Genomic DNA, 24,241 nt, shown 5'->3' on the forward strand with positions numbered 1-24,241 from the left:
AAAATATAAAATTGTCATTAACTTGCATTGAAATTAAAATTCATTAACAATCAAGGTAAATTTACAAAATATTTTTAGTTTTTGCCACTGAATTTTTTTATACTTTACACATGCATGTTCTAGTTTTAATTTTAAAAAACAAACACTGTTAAATGATTACTTGAGTTTGCAACATAGAAACAACAAGGTTAATTTATGAATGATTATCTAAAAGTTACAATAAAAATTGCCTTTTTTAAATTTATTTAAACTGCAAATTTTAAATACAAATTCCAATAATTTTGCTTTTAAAACTGTTGTAATTGATGGATAAGATTAATTAATTGTAGGACATCGACATAACAATATTCCATGTTTATGGCACCTTTAAATTCCTATTCACATATTTATTAAAAAACTTCTTAGTACAACCTCTATATTAATTAAATTTCTTCTTTAACCAGGAAAAACACCTTTGTAAAATATTATTAACCAATGAATTCTTTTTAAATTAAAAAATATGCAAAGTTTTTTGAATGGTAGTATCACTTTCGTTTGGGTTTACCAGGTCCCCCTCTATTTTTTATCGCATTAAGGCTTGCTTCTTTCGACGCTTGTGCCCTAGTTTCTTTTTCCTTTTTTTCTTCTTCGCGTTTCCTTGCTGCATCTTCTCTCTGTTTTCGTATGATCGCTAATCTTGCCAGATCAGAACGAGCTTCGTCAGTTTTACCTTGAGCATGTAACTGCTGATACCTTCTCGCTGATTCTTGCTTAGCAATTTCTTCTTTTTCGCGCCGGGATAACTCTACATTTTTAGTAACAATTTCATCAAGTTCAGAAATTTTTTTATTTTTTTGAACTACTCGATTTGGATTGTTCGTTTCAATTGGTTTATTATCACTATTATCATCTTCGCTCTCTTCTTCTGAGGACTCTTCTTTAATACTTCTCCATTTTTGCTCATTTTGTGTTTGTGTTTCCAACTCTTCAACGCTCGTAAATTGGCGATTTCTGCCCTTATGGGATCTTTTACCTCCTCTTGGCATTTTTATATTAATTAATATTTAAAAATTATAATTAAATTTTTAAAAAAATTGTCTTTTACAAGGACCTTTCTGTTTTTGCACTTTTATTACAAAGAATTAATAAAAATAATTATTAAAACTTTAATTTTTTAATGGTATCAATATCAACAAAATCAAGAATTTACTAAGCACTAAGATTTAAAAGTTAACTCCTAAAAGTCATCAACTTTAAGTAGACAGTATTTTGTTACCTGTTAGATACAGATTTAAATAAGCCCTTACAGATTTAAGTGAGCACTACATTAGACATACAAAATTTTTTTTTTTTATTGAGTATTAACCTTTATACGTACGGCATAACTTTTGTGTATTTGCAATACGTTAGTAACATACACGCTGTTCAATATGTTTTATACCAACGATTTAATTTTAGGTTTGGAAGTACTTGAAAGTGCGGAAAAACGGAAAACCTAAAAGGCGGCATAGAATTACTGCGTTGGGGACCTTTCTTATTTAAGCATGTGCGGTGGTACACTATCAACTATGTTTCATATATAACTTTGATTAGCATAAAAAATTAAAAAACTGCAATAATGTATGGTTGGTATCAGCAATTACATAGACCTACTGGCATAGAACATTGTACATATTGCCATTTTACATCAGAAGAAGAAAAGGATATTATCATATCTGCCGCTTCATCTTTAACTGTTTATCGACTCAAAAAAGATTTAAAGGTAATAATATTTTATATGAATTGATTTTTCTAAGACTGATAATTTAATAACAATAATTGCATGTTATAATTTTTTTATTGTTAATTATTCAAAGCTTTTTCATACAGGTTTTAGTGTACTATTTTAATATTTACGCTTTATTTTTAGTATACTGAAAAGAATGAAAAAAATGAAGGTAACATTATGTTAAAATTTTCTTCATAAATCAAGTAAAATATTTTTAAAAATTTTTGTTCAAACAAATCCTCATCCTGAACTTAAATTTTCCACAGATATCACTGTGAAAAAAGATAAGCTGCAGGAGATTGGATCATGGCAGTTGTTTGGAAATATAGTTTCCTTAAAACACATCAAATTAAGTGGGACAAAAAGAAATGCTCTTTTACTTAGTTTTAAAGAGGCCAAGGTTACTGCTTTAACACTTTACCTTGCTTTCTCATTTGTAAATTTTATATACAGGCCTATACTATTTTTATAAAATTATTTTTAAAAACTATATATATGTTAATCTTTTTTAAGAAAAAAATAAATTATTCAAATTGTATTTTTACAGCTCTCAATTATTGAGTTTGATGTTTCTACTCATGGTATTAAAACATCATCTTTACATTATTTTGAAGACAACATAACTGAGGTTAAAATTTAAAATTTTAACAAGTCTTAAAAATAATCAAGTTTTCTTAAACCATTGCACAACATTTTATAGTTTTCTGAATCTAATATAAAAATTAAATAGATTATATATATATACTTTAGAACCAGTATTTTTATATTTATTTAAGGTAATATTAAGATATATCTGTTTTAATGTTAGTAATTAAAAACATCATTATTTATAAATATATTTACTAATATTTAATAGTTTATTTAATTTTAGCTACAAGAAGGTATGGTTCAACGGATCACACAACCCAAAGTTAGTGCAGAACCAGAAGGTAGATGTGCTGCCATGCAACTTACATCTACAGTGGTTGCCATTATTCCATTTCGTGTTAATGATTCACTTTTAACTAATGATGATGATCTTAATGATACCACTTCTGCGTAAGATTTTTTATAATAAAATTGTGGTCATTTATTACAAATAAATTTGTTTGTTATTTTACCTTACAATTGAAAATATAAATATTTTTCTAGTTTAACTTTATCTTTATTTTTCGCGAATACAAATTCAAATAAAAAACTAATTTATTTTTTTTGGTAGATGTGTTTTGTACTATTTAATTTAAATTCTAATATACTGTTAAAACAACTGATTTAAAATCAAAAAAATTTTAACATTTTTCAGGAAAAAATCTGGTGCATTAACCAGTTTCACAATCAATTTAAATACTGTTGACACCAGACTTCAACGAATAATTGATTTTCAATTTTTACATGGTTATTATGAACCTACTTTATTAATTTTATTTGAGTCTCTTCGTACCTGGTCTGGGTAAGAAAAAATTTCAATTTGTGAAAAATGAAGCCTGTACATTTTATAACCTTAACAAAAATAGAATTAAACAAGTTAGCATACGCAAATAAATATGCTTTAACTTGATTATTTTTTTGTTTTATTTTTAACTTTCTATTTTGATTTTTAATATTTTAGTTTCAAACTTATGGTTCAATTTTTTTTCTCACAAATGTTTATTTTATTTTCAGGAGGATAGCAGTTCGACAGGACACATGTAATATTGTGGCAATTTCTTTAAATTTGGCTGAACAACTTTACCCAGTTATTTGGTCATTAAATGGACTTCCTTTTGATTGCAAATATGCTTATGCTGTTCCCAAACCAATTGGTGAATATTTTTGATATTTTTATTTAATTAAGTATTATGTATATATATTGTGAAGCTTTCTGGTGATCAACTAGTGTTTTTAATAGACCTTAAATGTAATAACTAAGTTATTTAAAATAAAAAAGAATTTTGATATTATTTTATTATGGGTTAAATGTGAAAGATATTCTAATTGGATTTATATTTAATTTTGCAGGCGGTATCTTAATATTTGCTGTAAATGCTTTGTTGTATTTAAACCAAAGTGTTCCACCCTATGGTACTTCTGTAAACTCCTTAACTGAAAACTCAACTTCATTTCCATTAAGTAAATAGCCTATTATAATTAAGATATTTTTAAATTAATTTTTTTTGGTTAATTTATTTTTAGTGCTATTTTAGACTAGTGTTCTAATTAGACTGCTTAGTTTAAAAAATATTTATTTAAATTTTTATAATTCAAACACACATTTGTCCAAAAAATTATAATATTGACTGTATTTCTGTTTTTAATGTAAAAATTCGTAATTTGTATTAAAAAAAATGAATACTTACCATTTGTAGTAATACAAATTAAACTTTTATTTTTGTAGAACCTCAGGAAGGAATTTGTATAACTTTTGATTGCAGTCATGCCACTTTTCTCTCCCCTGAAAGACTTGTTATTTCACTGAAAACTGGTGAACTGTAAGTTTACTTGAGAGTTTATTTGTAGTAGAACACTTAAAATTAGAAAAAAAGTCTTTTAAAAAATGTTTTGTCAATGTTTGTACCTTACTGGAAAGTTTGTAGCATTTGAAACATTTTCATGTAGCATTTTTTAGATAACATTTTGATCTAAGAATTGCGATTTTTTCAACTCTTTTTTTAAGTTAAAATTATTTATGTGTTTACTGTTAATTATATTGTAGATACGTGCTCACGTTATTAGTGGATAGTATGAGAAGTGTAAGAAATTTTCACTTTGACAAAGCAGCATCTTGCGTGGTTGGCTCTTGTGTAAGTTTTTAAGCAAATATTATATGGTTAACTTAAAATTTTGGCAATAAATTTAGTTTAGTATAATAAACAGAGATTTTTTGTGGTGTAACATATTAGTGCATTTTTTCATTTAAAATTTATAAAATACAAAACCTACAAAGTGTTTTTTTTTTGTTAGCATGTTGACGCCAAGTAGTTTATCTCTTTTTTAATAACTTGCATGACATTAAAGTGATTTTCAATTTTTAAATATTTTGTATAATTGCAGATAACAAACATGGATGGTGAATTTCTGTTTCTTGGATCACGTTTGGGAAATTCCCTACTTTTAAAATACACAAAAGCTGATGCAACTACTCCAGCTAAAATCATTGCTGAGCAAGAAGTAAATTTTAAATATTTAATTTTAATCAAATTTAAAGAAAAAACTCATATTTAAAATATTGTATTTACTAGCCAATGATTTAAAATATTCAACTTTTTGTAAAAAATATTTAGGTGCAAGTAGTAAAACAGAATGCATTTGTACTGTATTTTATTTGCCTGTAAATTAATATTATTATTCTAAATATTATGAGGGTCTATTTTGTTGTGTACTAAAAAATAAATTATGTATATATAGAATGAAGAACCTTCGTCAAAGAGAAAGCGAATTAACACAGCAGCAGATTGGATTGGTTAGTTTTTATATATTTCTTATTAGTTTATGATATTTTGTTTGTTTTATTAAATACAATATTCCAATATAAAAAATTTTTTGAAGATTTTGTAATATTTATGTTTTATAGGTAATGATGACGAGTTTGAAATGTATGGGAAAGATACAGTTACATCAGAACCTCTTTCTTCCTATCAATTTGAGGTAAAAATACAAGTTTTACAATGCATTTAACACATCACATTTTATATAAAATTTTATTTTATGGAAAGTATGCTTGCTATTTGTTGGCATTTTTATTTCTATTTAGACCATTTTTTCCCATAGTTAGATAAATTGCATGTTATTTTTTATATGTTAGGTTTGTGACAATATAGTTAATATTGGACCTTGCGGATCAGCTGAACTTGGAGAGCCTGCTTTTCTATCTGAAGAAGTAAGTATTACATAAACCTTATAGTGACATACTCTCTCTTTAAATATGTTTTTTTATACTGGAATTACATTATTTATTTTTTTGGTAAAATAATACCTCACACAATTATATGTAAAAAACATTGACTTGTATTGAAGTGTAGTTAAAAAGCGTGACAATGTTTAACTATACAGGTAACATTTATATGTATAGTTACTAAAGTTTCTTTGCAGTTTGTAACCCAGCGAGAGTCAGACCTAGAGCTTGTACTCTTATCAGGTCACGGAAAGAATGGAGCACTCAGTATACTTCAGTCCACCGTAAAACCTCAAATTGTGACAACTTTTGAACTTCCTGGATGTCTGGATATGTGGACAGTTTGCTCAGCTTCAAAAAATAAAAAGGTATTTTTTTATGCTCGACATAAAGTTTGGTCATGTTTTGAATCACACTTATTCATTTTAATATTAGGTTGCATAAATGTAATAAATTTCCATTACTTAATTAGTTTCCAAACTTGGTAATAATTACATTGGGGATGGTTAGTAAGTTATAATTTTTATAGATAACTAGCAATGTTAATTTTGCCGAAATTTTTTTTAGAACACTATGGCAGATCCAAATCAACATGGATATCTTATATTAAGTAGAGAGGAATCAACCTTGGTAAATATTAATGTTTCAGGATAGTGTTGGTTTAACTATTTGTCTATTTGTTTATTTCTTTTTAAAAGCACTGAAAAATAAGATTATATATATTGCTTTGCAGTATTTTAGTATACCTGTTGATCTTTAAAACATATTTTGTTTCCTTGATTGGCATTTATTTGTTACCCTTATCTAGTCTATTTATGTTTTTTTATTAACTTGAAGTCTTATAACTAGCTTGTTGTTTAGCAGCAATGCTTTTATTTAAAACTCTTAGATTGATTCTTATGCTTACTCAGCGCTCATGAGTTAATATAAAAAACAAAGGTTAAACCATTTAAAATTTTAACAAGATTCTCGAAACTGGTAAGGAAATAATGGAGATTGAGGAAAGTGGGTACAACACCCGACAACCCACTGTTCATGTTGGTAATATAGGGGGCTCGAAACAACTTATTTTACAAGTGTGTGAGGGGGGTGTTTGGCTTATGGATGGAGTCAAATTGATACAACATATTCCTCTTGATTTTGGTAAGTTAAACTGTGTAAAATTTGAAAGTTGATATTTTACAAAATAGGACATCCCAAGATTTTAAATTTTTTTTTAGTTGTTAACTTTTTAGTATATACTTCTAAATAAGAGCTACTAGTATTCTGTGAGTTTTTTTATTTTAAAGGTAATTTTATTTTTTTTGTAGTTGCATAATTATTGTAATTGGTATAACTTATTTTTATTACCGATTCTAATTTGTATTTGAAATAATTGATTTTTAATAAATATATGTTTTTAAGACACTCCTATTGTCGAGTGTTCTATTGCTGACCCATATGCTGTATTGTTGACTGAAGATGGACAAGTTATATTACTTACATTAATCGAGGACAATAATGAAGTTAAATTAGAATGCTCCAACCCATCTATATCACAAGTTAGTTAATTATTTATTAAACAATATTTAAAAATTTTGATTAAATTAATATTACCAGTGTTTTATTTGCTCAAAACATTTTTTGTGTTTCCAATGTTTTATATTAATTAATTAAAAAAAAATTTTCTACATGATGTTATCAAAAAAAATAAAACATACTTTATTGTCTAATTTTTTTTTTGGTTAACTTTAAAATGAGCATACTGTTTCTTTTCAGCATTTCAGAGTGTTTTACTAATATTTTTTGCGTAGTTGCCACAAATAACAACACTCAGCACATATTGTGACAAAAGTGGATTATTTATTAATTCTGAAAATTCTGACAACAAAAATTCTTCATCAAAATATATGGATAACAAACTCGATGACGATACATTTCAAAGAAAAAACACAAATAAGGAAGAGGAAGAATCTGTTAATACAACTGTTACATCTATGATTGGAAAATCATTTACGTAAGTTTTAAATTTCAAATTTAATGATTATTTTTATATAACTGGTAATGGTAAATGATATAATTAATATGATTTAAATATGTCTTATTCTATGCTACATTTTTGATAATGTAATTGTAGGTTTTTTTTAAACATTTAAATCTGCTTAGCCTATATTTAATTCATCAATAAAATAAAATAAAATAATAATTTTAAATATATATTTTATTATATGTATGCAATTTCTAGTTGTTTTTTTTTAGTTAACAATCACGTATTATTAATTTTTTAGTAGCATTTACTTTTTTTATTTTTGTTAGATTATTTTTTTTAAAACTTGTGTTATTATAGTGTTGACGAAGAAGATGAATTATTATACGGGGAATCGGACATGAGTAGTTCAGTATTTACCCTTCCTACCCCAGTCAATAAAACCCAAACCCATGATAATGTGGACAAGGGGGGAACTCATTCTTCAAAACATTTAAAAAATAAGAAAAATGAAACTTATTGGGTTGCCTTGGTCAGGGAAAATCGAAATTTAGAGGTAAAAAATTATTTATTTTAGAGTTATTTTTTTTTTCAAAAGCCTTTTAATTAATTGTGAAATTATCTTACAATTTATTGTGTTAAATATTTAAACAAAAATTATTTATTTTTTTATTAAAAATTTTATTTTTTATTGTCAATCACCTATCAATTTTATTGTGTAAGTATGCAACTGACTAGATATTGTTAACTATAGAAATGTATTTGTTTTAGATTTACAGCATGCCAGATTTTTCTTTATCTTTTGTTGCCAAAAACTTCACAGTTGGTCACAAACTTCTGATAAATTCTGTTTCATTTCATCATTTTTCTGGTAAGCATAAAGAGATGTATATTGTAAAACACTACCCAATATTTTTTTATTTGTTTTAGTAAATAGGATTCCAAATTTTTGTTAACATTTATATATAATTATTTGAAAATATTTTTAGAGTCTGAGAAATCATCAAGTGATTCTCGAAATACAAATAGTCCACAAGTTTTTGAATTACTGTTAATTGGACTAGGTCATGATAATTTAAGTCCTTATCTAATGGTAAGTATGAAAACAAAATTTACTCATTATTTTGTAAATTTATTTTTTCTATTCTAAAAAGAGACATTTTTTTACACAGGCTAGGTTAGACGATGAGATTATTGTATATCAAGTTTTTTCTTATCCTTCTTCAGAAAAGTCGTCAAAGTCAAATATTTTGCAAATTAGATTTAAAAGGGTTAGTATTTGTGTTTGATATTTTGTAACATATTTTTGTATTTTATTACAGTATAACCTATTTTCATGCGATTGCTTTTAAAAATGGTAATGTTGAATATTAACTTAAATAATATTTTCCTTTTTAAAATGTAGGTAAATCACAACATGATGGTACGAAGACCACCTAACATAAGAAGTAAAGATGAAAAATCAAATAAGAAAAAACACAAAAAATTTAGACCCTTTAACAATATAGGAGGATATGGTGGAGTAAGTTAAGATTTAAATTAATAAAAATTTACTATTTAAAAGTTAAATATTACTACATAGATTTTTGATCTGCAGAAACTAAATTTTTTAATTATTGGCGATACTAACATATAGAAAAACACTAATTTTTGGATATATTGTATTATTTTTTTTAAATTTAAAGGAATATACATTTTTCTTTTTATTTGTTGTACATAAACATTTTCTTCTTTATTTTTTTTAAATTTAAATATTTAATTTTTTATGTGTTATTTTTCATATTCTTGTTGTTAATATTAATATAACACAATATAAAAAAAATATAATTTATTTTTAGGTATTTATTTGTGGTCTATACCCATACTGGGTGTTTGTTACAGCGAGAAGTGTGTTCAGATGTCATCCCATGACTGTAGATGGAATGGTAACTTGTTGTGTTCCATTCCATAACATCAACTGTCCAAACGGTTTTCTTTATTTCAATAAAAAGGTAAGTAAAAAAAATATAAATTGAAATTTAATATGGTAGACAAATCTTTACCAAAGTTTATAACTTTTGCCATTTTTTTAGCTAAAAATTGCTAAAAAGTAGAATGTAATAATAAAATAACAATTTAAATAAAGTAAAAAAAACGATTTTGCAAAAGTTTATACATTAATAATTTTTGTCTTTTTTAAATGTCAGTTTTTTAATTTAAATTGCAAAATAGTTTTAATACGACTGTGTTTATATTTGTTATCTGGTCTTGGAGATTGTAATAAAATAGTTTGTATTGTTTAAAATTTATTCTAGGGTGAGTTACGAATATGTATGTTACCACCCCACATGAAATATGATTCCTTATGGCCCGTTAGAAAAGTTTCACTTAAATGTACTCCACATTTTCTCACATACTCCATTGAACATAAGGTAAGATTAAAATTTTTTTGTTTTGTGGTTAGGATTCTTTTTTATTTTTAGAGTACAATATGTATATGTATTTTTACTATAAGTTTTTTAAAAAGGTTTTTTTTATTTAAATTGAATAATTGGTTAAGGAAACTTTTCTAATTCAATTTTAATAAAGTTTAGTTAAAATTGATATGATTAAAACTGTTAAAAAACTAACTGATTTAAACCTTTATTCATACAGGTATATGCACTTGTTACAAGTGTTTCAGAACCTTGTACCCGCCTGCCTTACTTAACTGGTGAAAATGAGAGAGAATTTGAAGTGTTAGAAAAAGGAGAAAGGTTTATTTATCCTCATATTGACAAATATTCTGTTCAGCTTATCTCTCCAGTTGGTTGGGAACTGGTGCCCAATGCAAGGTAGAGCTTGATTTTTATTTAGTATTAAATAAAATTTAAGGCTTTAAAATATCTCCTGTAATATAAATTGGTGGTTTCAAAACACAATTCAAATATTTTAATTTGTTTAGTAAAAAATAGAACTTTTTAAAATTCAATTGGGCATTTTAAAATAATGTCGTCTGTACAACATCTTCTAGATTATTTTTTTTTACTAAGACTAAACTTAGACCACTTGTGGTCGCAACTTGCATCTAACATTTGCCCATAATAATTTACACTTGCACCTTAAATGGCAGTTTTTTATTTTGTAGGCATATAAATTAGACATACATATTAATTTATACATGCAATTCAATATGTAAAAAAATATCTATATATAAAGGATGATATAATAATGAACATAGTATAGTAGTATAATATACACACATAGTATATTATTATATCATCCTTTATATATAGATATATTTTACCATATTGAATTGCATGTATAAATTAAACCAAAACTATTATTTCATTTTTATAATTTTCACAGGTTGGATATGGAGGAGTTTGAGCATGTAACTTGTATGAAAAATGTTTGGTTGAATCCTGGTTCAGAAAGTTCAACAAGACAGAATTATGTTGTGATTGGAACTTGTAATGTTATGGGGGAGGAGATGAGCTCAAGAGGAAAAGTAATTTCAATTTTTTTTACTTTTTAAAAAATTTTTTGTTTAACTTTTGTGAATAAATCTATTTTAAAAAACACCATTTTTCTTCATAATTGCCTATGAAAAAATTTTTTTTTTAAAAATTTATTGTTTAATGTAAAATAGTTAATTTTAAATGTTAAAAATGTGCAAAGTATTCTAAAGAATTAAAAAAAATGTGAAAAAATTAAACAGACCTTAATGAAAAATTATTTTAGATAATTATTCTTGAAATGATTGAAGTTGTGCCAGAACCAGGTCAACCTCTTACCAAAAATAAATTAAAACAAATTTATTCAGAAGAGCAGAAGGGACCGGTTACTGCTCTGTGTGGGGTAGAAGGCAATCTGCTTGCTGCTATTGGACAAAAAGTAAGAATTCTCTTTCATAATATTTTTTTATTTTTGATGTTATCTAATTTTAATGTATGAAGTATTGTCATTAATAAATATTATATTAAAAAGCAATTTTAAATTTAAGTTTTTTTTTTAATTTTACTTTTTTTATGCCAATTTAAAAACTTTTTTTATTTAAAACTACACCTGTATGCATACAAATAGTAAATATCTGAATATTTTTAAGTTAATTATCTATTTTTGATTTAGGTTTTTATATGGAGATTTGATGAGAATCAGTCGTTAAGAGGTTTAGCATTCGTGGACACAAATACTTATATTCATCATGCTTTTAACTTTAGAAGTTTTGCAGTAATTGCTGATATACAACGAAGTATTACTTTACTCAGATACCAGGTCTGTAATTTTTTTTTTTGAATTCATCATTTTTAAAACAAATCATTTATTAATAATTTAAAAACATATTTAAAAATAACTTAAAATAGAAACCAAATACTTTTTAATTAATTATTTTTTTTTTATATTTAATACTTTTAATTTTAGGTCTTAAATTTTAAAAAATAATTTTTTTTATCAAAACAAGGAAGAATTTAAAACTCTATCGGTAACGAGTCGTGATGTTAGACCTCTAGAAGTGTACACTGCCGATTTATTAGTTGATGGAAACACTGTCGGATTTTTAACTTCAGATCAAGATAAAAATCTGATTTTATTTATTTATGATCCACAAGGTTATTTGTTTATTATTACAATTTAAATAAGTCAAATAAAAAGTTATTATCATTTGCTTGAAACATTTTTATTTCCCATCTTCTATCCTATCTCTTCTCTAGTTTTTTTTTTGTATATATCTTTATCCTCGATGTGGGAAAGTCGAATGCGCTTAAACATAGAATAACATCAGTTACTTAAACATAGAATAACATCAGTTACTCCGACCCAGTCTCGAGTTGCCTGTGGCAGTTTGGGATAATATAGATTATAATTGCTCGATAATTATGCTGCTGATTAAGTGCTGGCTCAGCAGGAGTTCATACCATTTATAGCGCCTTACTCAAGGGCGCTACAGCATGACAGCAGTGGGGATTGTACCCACGAACTCATGTGTGGTGTAGCAAGTGTTCTTACCCGTACACCACGCTGCTGGTAATTGTTAATGCACTTAATTGTAAAAAAATTTTGACCTAAATTTCAGTATATATAGCATTTTCGAAATTTGTGTTTTTAAGAATACATATATATTTGGTAAAATAGTTTTTGCTTATATGGGCAGATAATAGTATTATTTATTTACATTTTTATTAACACCTAAAAACATTATTGAACAATTTCAATTTTTATAGCTCGTGAAAGTCAGGGAGGAACAAGGTTAACAAGAAGAGCAGATATTCATATTGGTTCCCATGTTAATTGTATGTGGAGAGTAGCTGCCTGTCCTGTTGATAAATCAACTGGTTTAACTAATGAGACTTACATGGGTGCTCATATTACTATGATGGGTAAGTGTTTTTGAATTTAATTTATTATATTTTTTTTAAGTTCTGTTTTTATTTGGTTGTTTAATTTTGCAGATAGAAATGACTATTTTTTTAGCTTTAGTAATTCAATGATCCGTAATATTTAGAACTAAATATAATGATAAAATATTTTAAGAGTTATTTTAATATTAATGTATATGTGATTTTCTATTTTTTAGGCGAAACTTTTTCATTAAAATCTTTTTCAATAAAATCTTTTTCAATATAAAATTTGTGTAAAACTTATTTATTGAACAACCATATATTTAAAATATCTTTTTTTTTTCCTAAAACAACATTTTTTTACAAATATTTCCCAGCAACATTGGATGGCTCAATAAGTTGTGTGTTACCAGTAGCAGAGAAAATTTACAGAAGATTGCTTATGTTACAAAACCTTATGGTGGTGAACCTACAACATACTGCAGGATTAAATCCTAAAGCTTTTAGGTAAATATTGTTGTTCATCTATAGATTTATGCAGTAGGGGTGGTCATTTTAATAAAGTTTTTTTGCTTACACTTTTAATAGGTATTTATTTTAAAAATAATTAAAATTTAAATGTTAATTAAATTTCGAATAGAACTTGTAGTAAAATTTTGTAGCAGTAATTAAAATTGATTAAATTTTTAATTAAAATTGATTAAATTTGGTAAATTTTTATAGCAGAAATTGTATAGGTTCTGTTAAAGTAATATCAAGTTAAAAAATTATAATTTTGTCTTAAAAACATTTTTATTTTATTTTTTCACTTTAAAGGTATGATTTAATTCTTATATGTGTTTTTTATAGGCATATACAAACTAATCAAAAAACTTTAACAAATTCAATGAAAAATATGCTGGATGGAGATTTATTATTAAAATTTAATAAACTCGGTTTTCATGAAAAACACGAACTTGCTAAAAAAATTGGAACCACATCAGAACAAGTAAGCAAAAGTTTCACAACCATTTTTTACAAAAAAATTATTTAAATTTTTACCAAATTTTTTTTTTTAGATCATGGACGACTTTATGGATATACACAGGGCCACATGTGTTATGTAAAATTGATTTTGACAGATTTTATGAATTCAGGCCTTTACACTGCTATAGTTAATTTTTGTATTTTTGAAAAGTTTCATAATAAAATTAATTTGTTAAAAACACTTGTTGCTTTTTTTTAAACAGTTCGCATTGTATTAGCCGAATTTTTGTTTTGTGTATTTTGTGTGAAGGGTTTCGGCAAGTTTAATTCAAATTGTCTTACTTCTTTATTTCATCAAAAACCTAAAATATTACGACCGGTATATGGCGCCAAAGAGTTAAATTACTAATTTGTTTATTTCTTAAATAAATTTAATAATATCGAGATTTTGTTAAAAAATTTAAATTGTTTGGCATGGATATTATAAACAACAAAGAATACTTTAAAATGTTTTTTAAATCTTTTAGTTCAATTTTACAAAAATTAAAAATTCTTTAAACACTGTAAGTAATCCACACAAAACAAATCTGGCAAAAAACAAATGTTTTTCCATCTAATTTGCATTTAATAATATCAAACGGCAGCCTAGCCATTAGACTTTTCAAAAAGATATTAAATGTATTGTGTAATCAGCGACGTATCCCGTTAATGCACTTTTCCTTAATTGTTTCTAGCACCACAGCGCGAACTCGGTACATTATAAAGGAATTGTTATATCCCCTGTCCATATTAAAATGTTCAAGAACGACAACAGATGTTGCCTGATGATTAACTACGTATTGTTTTAGCCTAGAAGCTGAATTGTTTTTGATGTGATGGTGTAAATTTGATACTGTACGATAGCGTGTGTACACAGTATACATACGCGAACCAAAAGGTCAGCCTAATTGTAGATTATAAAATACCATATTGCGAGCTCGTTATAAATTCAAAAATAATGATTTTTGGATTACCGTTTTTTGGTGACAGCATTCCTCTATTTTTTAATCGATTAAGAGGCTTTTAAACTGCACTTTCGAAGTACCAATACGATTGGTGTTAATAGACACAGTCTAGAATGTAAGGTATACGAGTTCGCTACCTTTTGTTCGTTCGAACTTAAAATTCCTGGCTCTTTATTGACGAGGAAAAATATACTGAAAGCAATCGAGGTGAAGCTATTATTAACCTTACACTCTTTCACTATCGACGGTTATTATCACAATATAACAAGGAAAATGTTATTGTTAAATTTAGCCTTCTACGTCAAATCTAATTCAAAGCTCAGGCAGTCAGGCATAGAGCAATAATTCTTAACGGCAATTATATAATTTATAAATTGCTGAAGTACAATAGATCTATTGAGTTTCGATAAAAATAAATAACAGACTTAAACAAAATTCACTCTATTTAAATTTACTAGAAAATAAGACGAGATAATTAGTTTTTAAATGTGATGTTTTGATAAAAACACCAAGGCTGACCGCTTTGGTTATTCATTACTTGCTTACGCGGCTTTTAGTACTAATGACGTAATAAAACCATGACAACCACAGAATTACCGACTACTTTACCTACGTCACCGCCTGAAGAAGGTTAGTTATATTTATAAATAAATATCACGTGTAATGCGTATGTAAATATTTATGTTATTAGTATAGTGTTAAGTAATAGAAGTTTTACAACTAAAATGTTAATTCTATTTTTGTAAGCTGTTTTTTTATGAGCAATATTTATTTATTAACATTTATATGTGTAATCGTTGTGATTTAATACTTGGTAACCGGTTTAATTTGTTTCTAGGTGCAACAGGGGTAATAGTCATCGCCGTTGCGGTGTCAGTTGTCATTTTAGTCATTGGAGGTATAGCGTTCAAAATTTGGTAAGTCGTTGGAAAATTAATCGCTCTTAAATACACAAAACACAATAACTATAATTTGTGTACATAGGTTGACAATAACTTGGTTATTATAAAAAGTTTAAAAATATATTGTATTACATATGGTCTACAAAATTGTCGGGCTTTTAAGAAATATAAAATAAATTTTGTTGTAATTGTGGCGCAGGTGGGTAAGGCGTAAAACTGGAGACTGGCCAAAGTTTATTACGCGGCGACGCAGGCCACCAATTCATCTCAACCCTTATGGAAAATCTTATCCGGGTTTACATAATAACAACAATAACACAACAAACCGAACCATTACTCCACACTTGGCCGATTTTAGGACACCGGTTAACCTTACCGAAAGAAAGGTTTATAGCGTCTCTGGTGGCGAACTTGAAAGCAACGAGAATTTAAGCGTGGATCAAAATTTAATTGCTAACAAAAATAGAGAATCGTCAGAGAAAAAATCGGTTTCTGCCAAGAAAAATAATTTGAGCGTACCGGATTTGAATTCTGCTTTTATTTCCAAGACGAAGTCACCACGTGACTGCGTTGACATAGGCATGTACCCGGATCGTACACTGCCAGCTACTCTTATGATGACGTCAGAATCAAAAAATAAACTGTTCTTTAATGAGGAAACTAACAGGAGGCGTTCTAATTCCGCAACTTTAACGCGAAACCAAGCAAAACTTTTATCATCGAAAAACCAAAATCTTCATAAATTTAATGATTTTGCTGGGCAGTCTGACATCGGTCGCTACAGCCAGAATAAGAAAAATCCAAGGCCAGTGACGTCATCTCGTCTTAGCAACAAACCCAGCAATACTTCTGATTACGTATCAGATTTTGATACTGGGTCCGATCGTCGAAATTTACGAAAGGTTGGTAAAAAACGTGCAGTCGACCGAAAAAAGCGGGCATCCGATTGTGATTCTGCCATTCACGAATGCTTGACAATTAACCATTCCCAATTAACAACAAACAACCAAAGATCAAAAAGACAAAATCGTGTCACACTTCGGGAAAACAGTTTCCAGGATAATCAAGGATTCGACGACAGAACCGAATCACAACACAACACGTGGCGAAAGGAAAATTTTACCAGCATCTCAGTGTTGCTAAATGGAAACGAGATTATCGAAGACCAAATCAGTGATACTGAAAGCATGGTCGGTAGAAAGCTACAAAACAAGTTGAAATCAAAGCAGAGTCAATACGAAAGTGACGTAGAGGTGCTAAATTCAGGGAAATCACCCAAAAGGAAAAAGAAATTAGTCCGATCTAGAAGTGAGGGTTGGCATTCAGAACCTGAGATCACAAATGTTAACCGAAAATCTTCCCGTATTAAAGGAAGTCGACAAAATCAGAGGCGCCTTTCTTCTAGCAACTCTTTAAACAAAAAACAATTGAGAGTAAGGTATTCAAAATCCACTGAAAATTTGGATGAAAGTGACTGTCACTATTTTCGCATGCCAAATAAATCATCACCCAAATCTAGAAAACAAAATCTGAACAAGAAACGCGGTTCCTATTACGATTCAGCATCACTGAAATCGCCTATAGGAGGGATGGTTATCGAGATGCCAATTTACTCACAAAGCACGTGGGCGGGCCCTGGCACTAGTTTTCACTACAAAAAGAAAAGCCAAGCCAAAAAACGAGGAAAGCGAAGCGGTAGAAAACTGAGCATTGGCGGCGGTGGGAAATACGTGATGGAGTACGGCACCTTGCCAGTTGACCTTAGCAAGCTACCTAAAGGCCTTGTCGACAAAATAGGTGGCCACCCTGACCAATTATTAGAACCTATCGACCAACTAAATTTCGAAGAACTGTGTCGTCCGATGCCTTCTGTTCTAGAATCGGATGGCCGCCATAGCGCCCGCCATTTAGTTGTCGAGAACCTCCCCTTAAACCACTGTGATAGAGAACTATTAGCCAACACGTACGAGTACGAAAACACTGGGCTAGTCACCACAGACTTGTGAAGGGTGTGGGTTAAAATAGGAAAATTAGTCATACCGTTAAAGTACTATTTAAAACGTACTACGTTTCTTATAACAGTATTTTTAACACAACAATAGTAATTTACGTAAATCTTTCAGCTTGATGTGTTGCCTAGCTTTACTATATTGTTAGCTATAACATGGTATTAACTAACCTCTGATTTTTTTTTCAGGATATTTAACATAAAACGGGATTAAAATTGACTCTTTTAATATATTTTTCTTTTATTTTGTAGTCATTTATGTGTGAGCATATTACTTCACTATTTTTCCAGGTATTGTGCCTTTACGTTTTACCTAAAAATAAAAATATTTACGAGAATTTTCACATTGACATTTCCAATTTTTCAGGGATTTTGTAATGTTTTCTTTTAGATTACTATCCCCATAACAATGCACGTCACATGCTGAAACCACTTTAACAATATCGAATGTCGGCATGCATTAAACTGTAAACATTAAACCCAACACAAAATATTTAATACGATTAGGATTAGTCTAAGCTACCTCTAGCAAAGTGCGACTTTACTTCGCCTCAGTGGCTACTTTGATTTTTCTGGTGGCGTCGTATATTTTATGGTGTGCGTCATAATGGAGTATGCATAAGCCATAAGGTCATCGACATTTTAAAATGGTTTTTAAAATATTTTCCTCAATCAAAAAATAAATAAAACATCATTTTGTATTTAAAGGATCCTTGACCTTTAAAAAATCTGGGAATTTATTGACTAAGCCCCCATAACCCGTATTACGTAAACTACTGTTTAGTAATTTAAACAAATTTGTTTAGGGTACACCGTGACGTCATTTTTGACTTTTAATTCACCACGTGATTGTGTACATTTCTAATAAGGGAACAAAAAATATAAGGATCAGCCAAAATAGGTAGATGCTGGTAAACTAGCATTGCGTAATGCATTTATGAAGATTTCTTAACCGATACAAAAGTTTTAAAACTGCTAATTTAAACGAAGATTACTTCCGATTGATTGAGTTCAGGGCCGATAATCTAGCACAAAAATAGCACTTTTAGGCTTTAAAGGTGGATATTTGTGCTTTAAAGTTGAAGGTTTTGATTGTAAATATTGACGAATTGCCGCTATCTATATATAAATATAGATAGATATATATTGCACGTTGCGAAAAACAACAGCTACTGAAAAATGGTAATCTTCTGATCCAACGAACTAAGAATCGACGCTTGAAAGCCGGTCATGCGTGCCCTTTAGCATTACGTAATTTTCTCTAAAAAGACCACAACAAAGGCAGATCTGTTAAAAATGCATAAAAACACGGTGTTTTGGTATTTCTTATCCAAGGCAAATGCTCTTCTGCTGATTATGGCCATTTTATTGCATACACGCAATTTATAAACCTATTGATCACTGAATAGAAGTTGGTAATTGCTATTTTAAAGTAAAATGCTACCGAAGTGATGACGTCACATTCCTTCTGTCTTAAATTGTGGGTTTCGTCATTTTTCCCCGTTCTGGGGGCGGGCTAAGTTATTTTTTTAACAACAACACAATTTAAACAGCGGAAAATCTGATCGGCGAACTACTAAAGGCGGTTTAATATATTTTTTCTTTGAAGTATTCGCGCCATAATTACGTCATAAGCTAAAATCTAAAACACTTTGTGAAATTTTTAATAATTGCCTTATTGGTGGGCGTTTTGTCCTAACAACGGCAATAACAAATTATCTGTTACAAAAAATTTAGTTTGGAAAATAAATTTAGTTTAACTAAAACGTTGGAAGAAAAAAAATTATTAAATTGATTGTTTTTTTATTTTTATTTCTTAAAACAAATAATAAGGCAAAGTGGATAAAAAATATTGACTTGAATGCATCATAACCAAAAAAATGATTAAAATTTTTTTAAGAACTAAAATAATTATTAAAGCAGTTGTTAAATTAACGTTTAAATAACACTAAATTTAATACCAATTAAGAAAAACATAAATAAAAAACAAAACTTTCAGTACGATAAAATATCAGCATCCATTTTGCTAAAAATGGTATTTACAGATTGTAATGATTGTTCATAAATAGCATATTATAGGCAGCCAATATAAAAAGTACATGGAAATCGTAAAGGCAGTTTGCAAGTAGTTGTAAAAACTGGTATAAGTTATCTGCAGCTATTTTGTAAACACGTGACACAGTGACGTCATTTTTTCAGCATGAGTAAATAAATAATAGAAGAAAAAAATAAAATGTAAATATTTAAATACCGGATTTTACAATGCAATTAAAAAAAGCGCGCGAAAAAATTAAATATGTCGGAAGACAAGCAACTGAATCAATTTAAATAATTTAAGATTATTGGAAATTTAACAATAGTAAAATCTTCTGCAACAAATGTAATTTTCGGCAATAAAATTCAACATGAAAAGTCAGTGGCCCAGCAAAACGCAAACAGCTATCGCGTATCTTATTTGTAACAGAACCACATTACAGTTCATACTAGGTTAAGTCCTTAGCTGTCACGTGGGTCGTGCATATCACCTGTTAGTACAGTAATGCGACGGTTGTTGCCTTGGATTTCTGTCGCGCAATTGTTGTGACAATGGCAGCTTCGGACGACCAAGATGTTTTTCGAGAAAATTGTGCCGTCCTTGCAGCGGAATCGAATTCGTGCGGTTCTGGTGACTTTAGGCGTGCAGCATCTGGAAATCAACATAAACAGTTTAATATAAAAACAATAAAACCGCTGGGTGCTATAAAAAACTCACAAATGGATAACAAAATGGATATTTATTGGTTAAAAAATAATCCCGTTATCGAAATATATTTGAAAACTATAACAAAGCAAAACAAACCTGTTTGCTTCTTGGCAACCACCACAATATCTCGGTCGCATTTTTTTCATGCTCGTGCAGCCCGCGTAAGAAATTGTTACTCGCTTTCTAGGACGCTTTTGCCGTAAACACTGCTTTCCCTTCTAAAAATAATTACAATACATTTTATTACTAGTGCAGCGCAAGAATTGCCTCGTTATATTTTTTTAAATTTAAGTTTGGAATATCAATGATTACAACAAAGTAGTTAGAAAACAGGTTATTTACCTTTGGCAGATATCTCGACATCTGACATGGCCTTAGCTCGCAAATTCGCATTTGGTTTACCAACTGGCACTCTAGATTGTCATTTGACACCCTAACTGACACTCCAATGCCACATGTCTTTGAACATGCAGTCCACATTGTAGATTGAATCTTGCAGTGCTTCTTAGATTCTGATAACGCTGCTGCTTCACGTCGCCTTGCTAAAAACACACATATTTTGTGTTTATGATAATCACAAAACATAAAAACGTAGCGTATAATGTTTGCGTGGGTAGACGCGAGGTAACCAAGATGTTATCGGTGGTTGTTAATTTATATTTAACTTTATTTACAAAAAACTTTATTTTGGGTTTTGCACAACAACCAAATCCAAAATATTTTTGTTTTTAAACAAAATGCATTGTTTGCCAACTTACCGTGTTCGTCGCCAGGAATCAGGTTGTTTTCGTGCCAGTTGTCCTCGCCTGTGACGTAAGGCTCGGATGATAAAGCAAAAGACATTTGATAGTCGATAAGGTCATCAATATCGTCACCTACATCATCCTGATAAATGAGTCCGTCCCTAATCCCATTTCCAAGTTCCGGAATCGGGCTACTTGTCGGCAAAACAAGACCACTCTTGTCGTCAACAAACTCGTTCCAAAAGTCGTCCAACGGCAAAATGACGTCATCGCCCGATGACGTGTCGCATACCCACTGGTCACAACATTCGTCTTCTGAAGTCTCGAGGCGAGCGTTGGTGCAGGTATCGCTCAATGGAATTTTCGTCTCGTGGGGACAGAGAGAAATGCAACCGATCACGCCGTCCATGCACCAACATCTTTTTTTACAGGAGGGTTCAAATCTCGCACCGCTGCTAAGTCGAATGTCGCCATGCCAACAAGGCTTGCCCGAACGCGCTGAAATTTGTATTCATTTTTTAATTTTGTTTTTAAGACAACAAATTTTTAAAGTGCGTTTTTTTTTTAAATGAACTTAAGATGTTTAATGTTGTTATCCTGTCTTTATTTATGTATAATACTAATTGTAACTCTTTAAATGATTGTTCATATTTTGACAAAATATATGTTAAGTTGTCGTCAATAGTAGGCTCTTTACTTGTTCAAGGTGCGTTATTTAGGTTGTAAACAGTTTGTGCTTGAGTAATTTTTGAACTTGTACGTTAACAGCTTTAACTATTTTAAAAAATTATGCAGCATGGCCACATTTTTTAATTAATATTCACCAAATAAGATTTTAATATTTTTATTAAATAAGTAAGGTAGAAAAATATTTCTAAAACACGGTATGGGAGAAATAATGAAATGTTTAGGTAGACAAAAAAACTTAAATAAATATAAATTAAAAAGACATTTAAAAAGTTTTAAAAATAACTTACGTCTGCAAACTCCCCAATCTCCGCTTCTTCCTACCGAGTAATCACAAAACAGGTTCCTGTGATTATCACAAAGATCTTCGTCGTCGTTACATTGTTCCCCCAACTGTTTTGCGCAAATCTTACAACAGTTGCAGCCGTCAGTGATCAAACTGACACCCGTCGGACATTCGGACACTTCGTTCTGACAATTGCATTCGTAAGGACAAAGGCTCAAAACCTTAAAAATAGATAAAAAAGTGTTAATAAAAAAAAAAGTTATTTTTTTAGACTAAATAATTAAATATACTTTAATTGTTGTTAATTAAAATTTAATATTGGTTTAATGTTGAAATAAAATATATTTTACCTTTGGAATCATGTAAACAAATAAAAAGATACAGATGAGCTTTTCCATCATTTTTAATGTCTTCGCTTTCTTTAATTAAATTGTAACTTGATCTTGAAGCAATATATCCAAATATATTCTATATTTTTATTTTTTTAAATCGTAGACTAGCTAAAAAATAAGGTTTAAACGAGTTAGTTTTTGTTCGTTGAAGTTTATGCCGCTTATTTGTTTGTCTTCCTTCGACTGGTGCTCCTTTTCTAAGATTCGGTCGATTTTATTCAAAAGTTTTACGGTTTTTTTTCGACGTTTGGTTTGATACGAGAGAAGGCACACTTACAAAAGAATTATTCTTATGGGTAAATTACGAGTGACGTAGAGCGAAAAATTTTCTAAGACAAGCTGTTCCGCCATAAGTTTTTAAAATCACGCAAACTTTGTGCTATATCTAATCGTCCAAAAATAACGATTACGTCTTTTTACTAAAATTCATATTGGCTAATGATTTTCCCTAATTATTCAGTATGAAGTGGAAAGTTTTCTGAGTAAAAAAAGTGGCAAAATACTCCTTTATTACAATCACAAAGGTCTAAATTCTAAAGTAATAGTTTTATTTTAAAAGTTGTAATATAAAAGTATCACGAGGGCTCTTATAACCAAATGAAAACTTTCAGAAAAAAAATAAAGCGATTCCAACTGTCACCTGACAACTGTAACCTGATAAAAAAGTTACACCAAAAAGTCTAAGATTTAAATGCGTATTAATATGTTAGTTAAAGCGTTATTTTCAATGGCCAATTATGACAACATTAGGAGATAGCGTAAAATCTTTACAGATTTTGTTAAAATTAAATAAAATCTGCAGGTAACATTACAGCATTGTTTTATTAAAATGAATATTCAAAATTAATTAATTGCTGTTTTGTGGTTCTGCCTATCAAATAAAATGTCTCTAAAAATAAAAATATTTTTACTATCATTATTTTAGTATTTGAAAGCAAAACAAAATATTTCAAAGGAGCTATAAAAAAACGTAATTGACGTATTTTGATAATTTGTAATGATTGGCCGGTACTGCGTCATACAGAATTGATCAAAATTACACAAAAATGCCAATTCGATTTACTACCGAGCACTTATTATTTAAATAAAAATATTATATTTATGTTGCCCTAAAATAATGTTATCATTAGCGAAAATACCCTTTAACAAATTGAGTCATTTCGAAACCGTGTTATTTTGATTTTCTGTTATATTCATTAGGCATAATAACCTGTTTTTCGGCTTGCAAATTTAAGTAGGAGTAAACCAAAATGCTTTTACGTCGCTGAATTATATGGTGTTTGGTACGCCGTAATAATTTGAAATAATTTGCCGAGCACCTGCCCGGGTCACCTGTAAGCGAAACTTTCTGCCTTCGCCACCTGCTAAAGGGAGCCTTTAATTCGGGGTTGTAATCAAGTATTCGCTGGCAAAAATCACGTGAAGGTCGATTTAGTTTTCGTATTAATGCTACACTTGCAAGACGTACATTCCGTGGATATTTGGCGTTCACCAATTTCAATGATAATTTGATATTGAAAATCAACATGACGTTTATCAAGGGTTTTTGGCCAAGTGATTACGTAGAAAAATGCAGATAAACTGTATAGATAAAAGTGTTATTTGCTTTAAACTGCTCCGATAGAATCGGCGGCTGGAGACATCTGA

The 24,241-nt window shown here is 29.0% G+C and overlaps 4 protein-coding genes across 4 annotated transcripts; 2 read left to right on the forward strand and 2 right to left on the reverse strand.

Moving 5' to 3' along the window:
* Positions 1-521: 521 nt before the first annotated feature.
* LOC145741561 (28 kDa heat- and acid-stable phosphoprotein-like) lies at positions 522-1,097 on the reverse strand. Its single transcript, XM_082559162.1, has one exon. It carries the CDS (start codon positions 1,023-1,025, stop codon positions 525-527), a length of 501 nt encoding a protein of 166 aa, XP_082415288.1. The 5' UTR covers positions 1,026-1,097; the 3' UTR covers positions 522-524.
* Positions 1,098-1,528: 431 nt separating this feature from the next.
* Positions 1,529-14,210, forward strand: LOC145741268 (cleavage and polyadenylation specificity factor subunit 1-like). Its single transcript, XM_082558829.1, has 35 exons — positions 1,529-1,741; positions 1,889-1,916; positions 2,014-2,147; positions 2,295-2,375; positions 2,619-2,785; positions 3,030-3,176; positions 3,389-3,528; positions 3,725-3,835; positions 4,101-4,194; positions 4,419-4,506; positions 4,757-4,873; positions 5,111-5,165; positions 5,277-5,350; positions 5,508-5,582; positions 5,795-5,965; positions 6,165-6,227; positions 6,563-6,740; positions 7,002-7,138; positions 7,391-7,593; positions 7,924-8,119; positions 8,335-8,434; positions 8,553-8,656; positions 8,736-8,834; positions 8,969-9,085; positions 9,402-9,554; positions 9,858-9,974; positions 10,198-10,376; positions 10,891-11,032; positions 11,266-11,418; positions 11,653-11,799; positions 11,987-12,134; positions 12,747-12,902; positions 13,241-13,370; positions 13,713-13,851; positions 13,922-14,210. The coding sequence occupies exons 1-35, from the start codon at positions 1,598-1,600 to the stop codon at positions 13,967-13,969; spliced, it is 4,335 nt and encodes a 1,444-aa protein (XP_082414955.1). The 5' UTR covers positions 1,529-1,597; the 3' UTR covers positions 13,970-14,210.
* A 1,086-nt stretch (positions 14,211-15,296) lies between these two features.
* On the forward strand, positions 15,297-18,061 carry LOC145742935 (uncharacterized). Its single transcript, XM_082560781.1, has 3 exons — positions 15,297-15,463; positions 15,672-15,750; positions 15,935-18,061. Exons 1-3 carry the CDS (start codon positions 15,412-15,414, stop codon positions 17,739-17,741), a joined length of 1,938 nt encoding a protein of 645 aa, XP_082416907.1. The 5' UTR covers positions 15,297-15,411; the 3' UTR covers positions 17,742-18,061.
* Positions 18,062-19,571: 1,510 nt separating this feature from the next.
* LOC145742793 (CCN family member 1-like) lies at positions 19,572-22,759 on the reverse strand. The gene is made up of 6 exons (XM_082560601.1): positions 22,553-22,759; positions 22,207-22,423; positions 21,245-21,727; positions 20,829-21,028; positions 20,583-20,704; positions 19,572-20,429 (listed from the first exon to the last, which is right to left on the reverse strand). Exons 1-6 carry the CDS (start codon positions 22,601-22,603, stop codon positions 20,240-20,242), a joined length of 1,263 nt encoding a protein of 420 aa, XP_082416727.1. The 5' UTR covers positions 22,604-22,759; the 3' UTR covers positions 19,572-20,239.
* Positions 22,760-24,241: the final 1,482 nt, after the last annotated feature.

This window comes from Corella eumyota, chromosome 2 (assembly GCF_963082875.1).
Source record: "Corella eumyota chromosome 2, kaCorEumy4.1, whole genome shotgun sequence".
NCBI classification, from domain to species: domain Eukaryota; kingdom Metazoa; phylum Chordata; class Ascidiacea; order Phlebobranchia; family Corellidae; genus Corella; species Corella eumyota.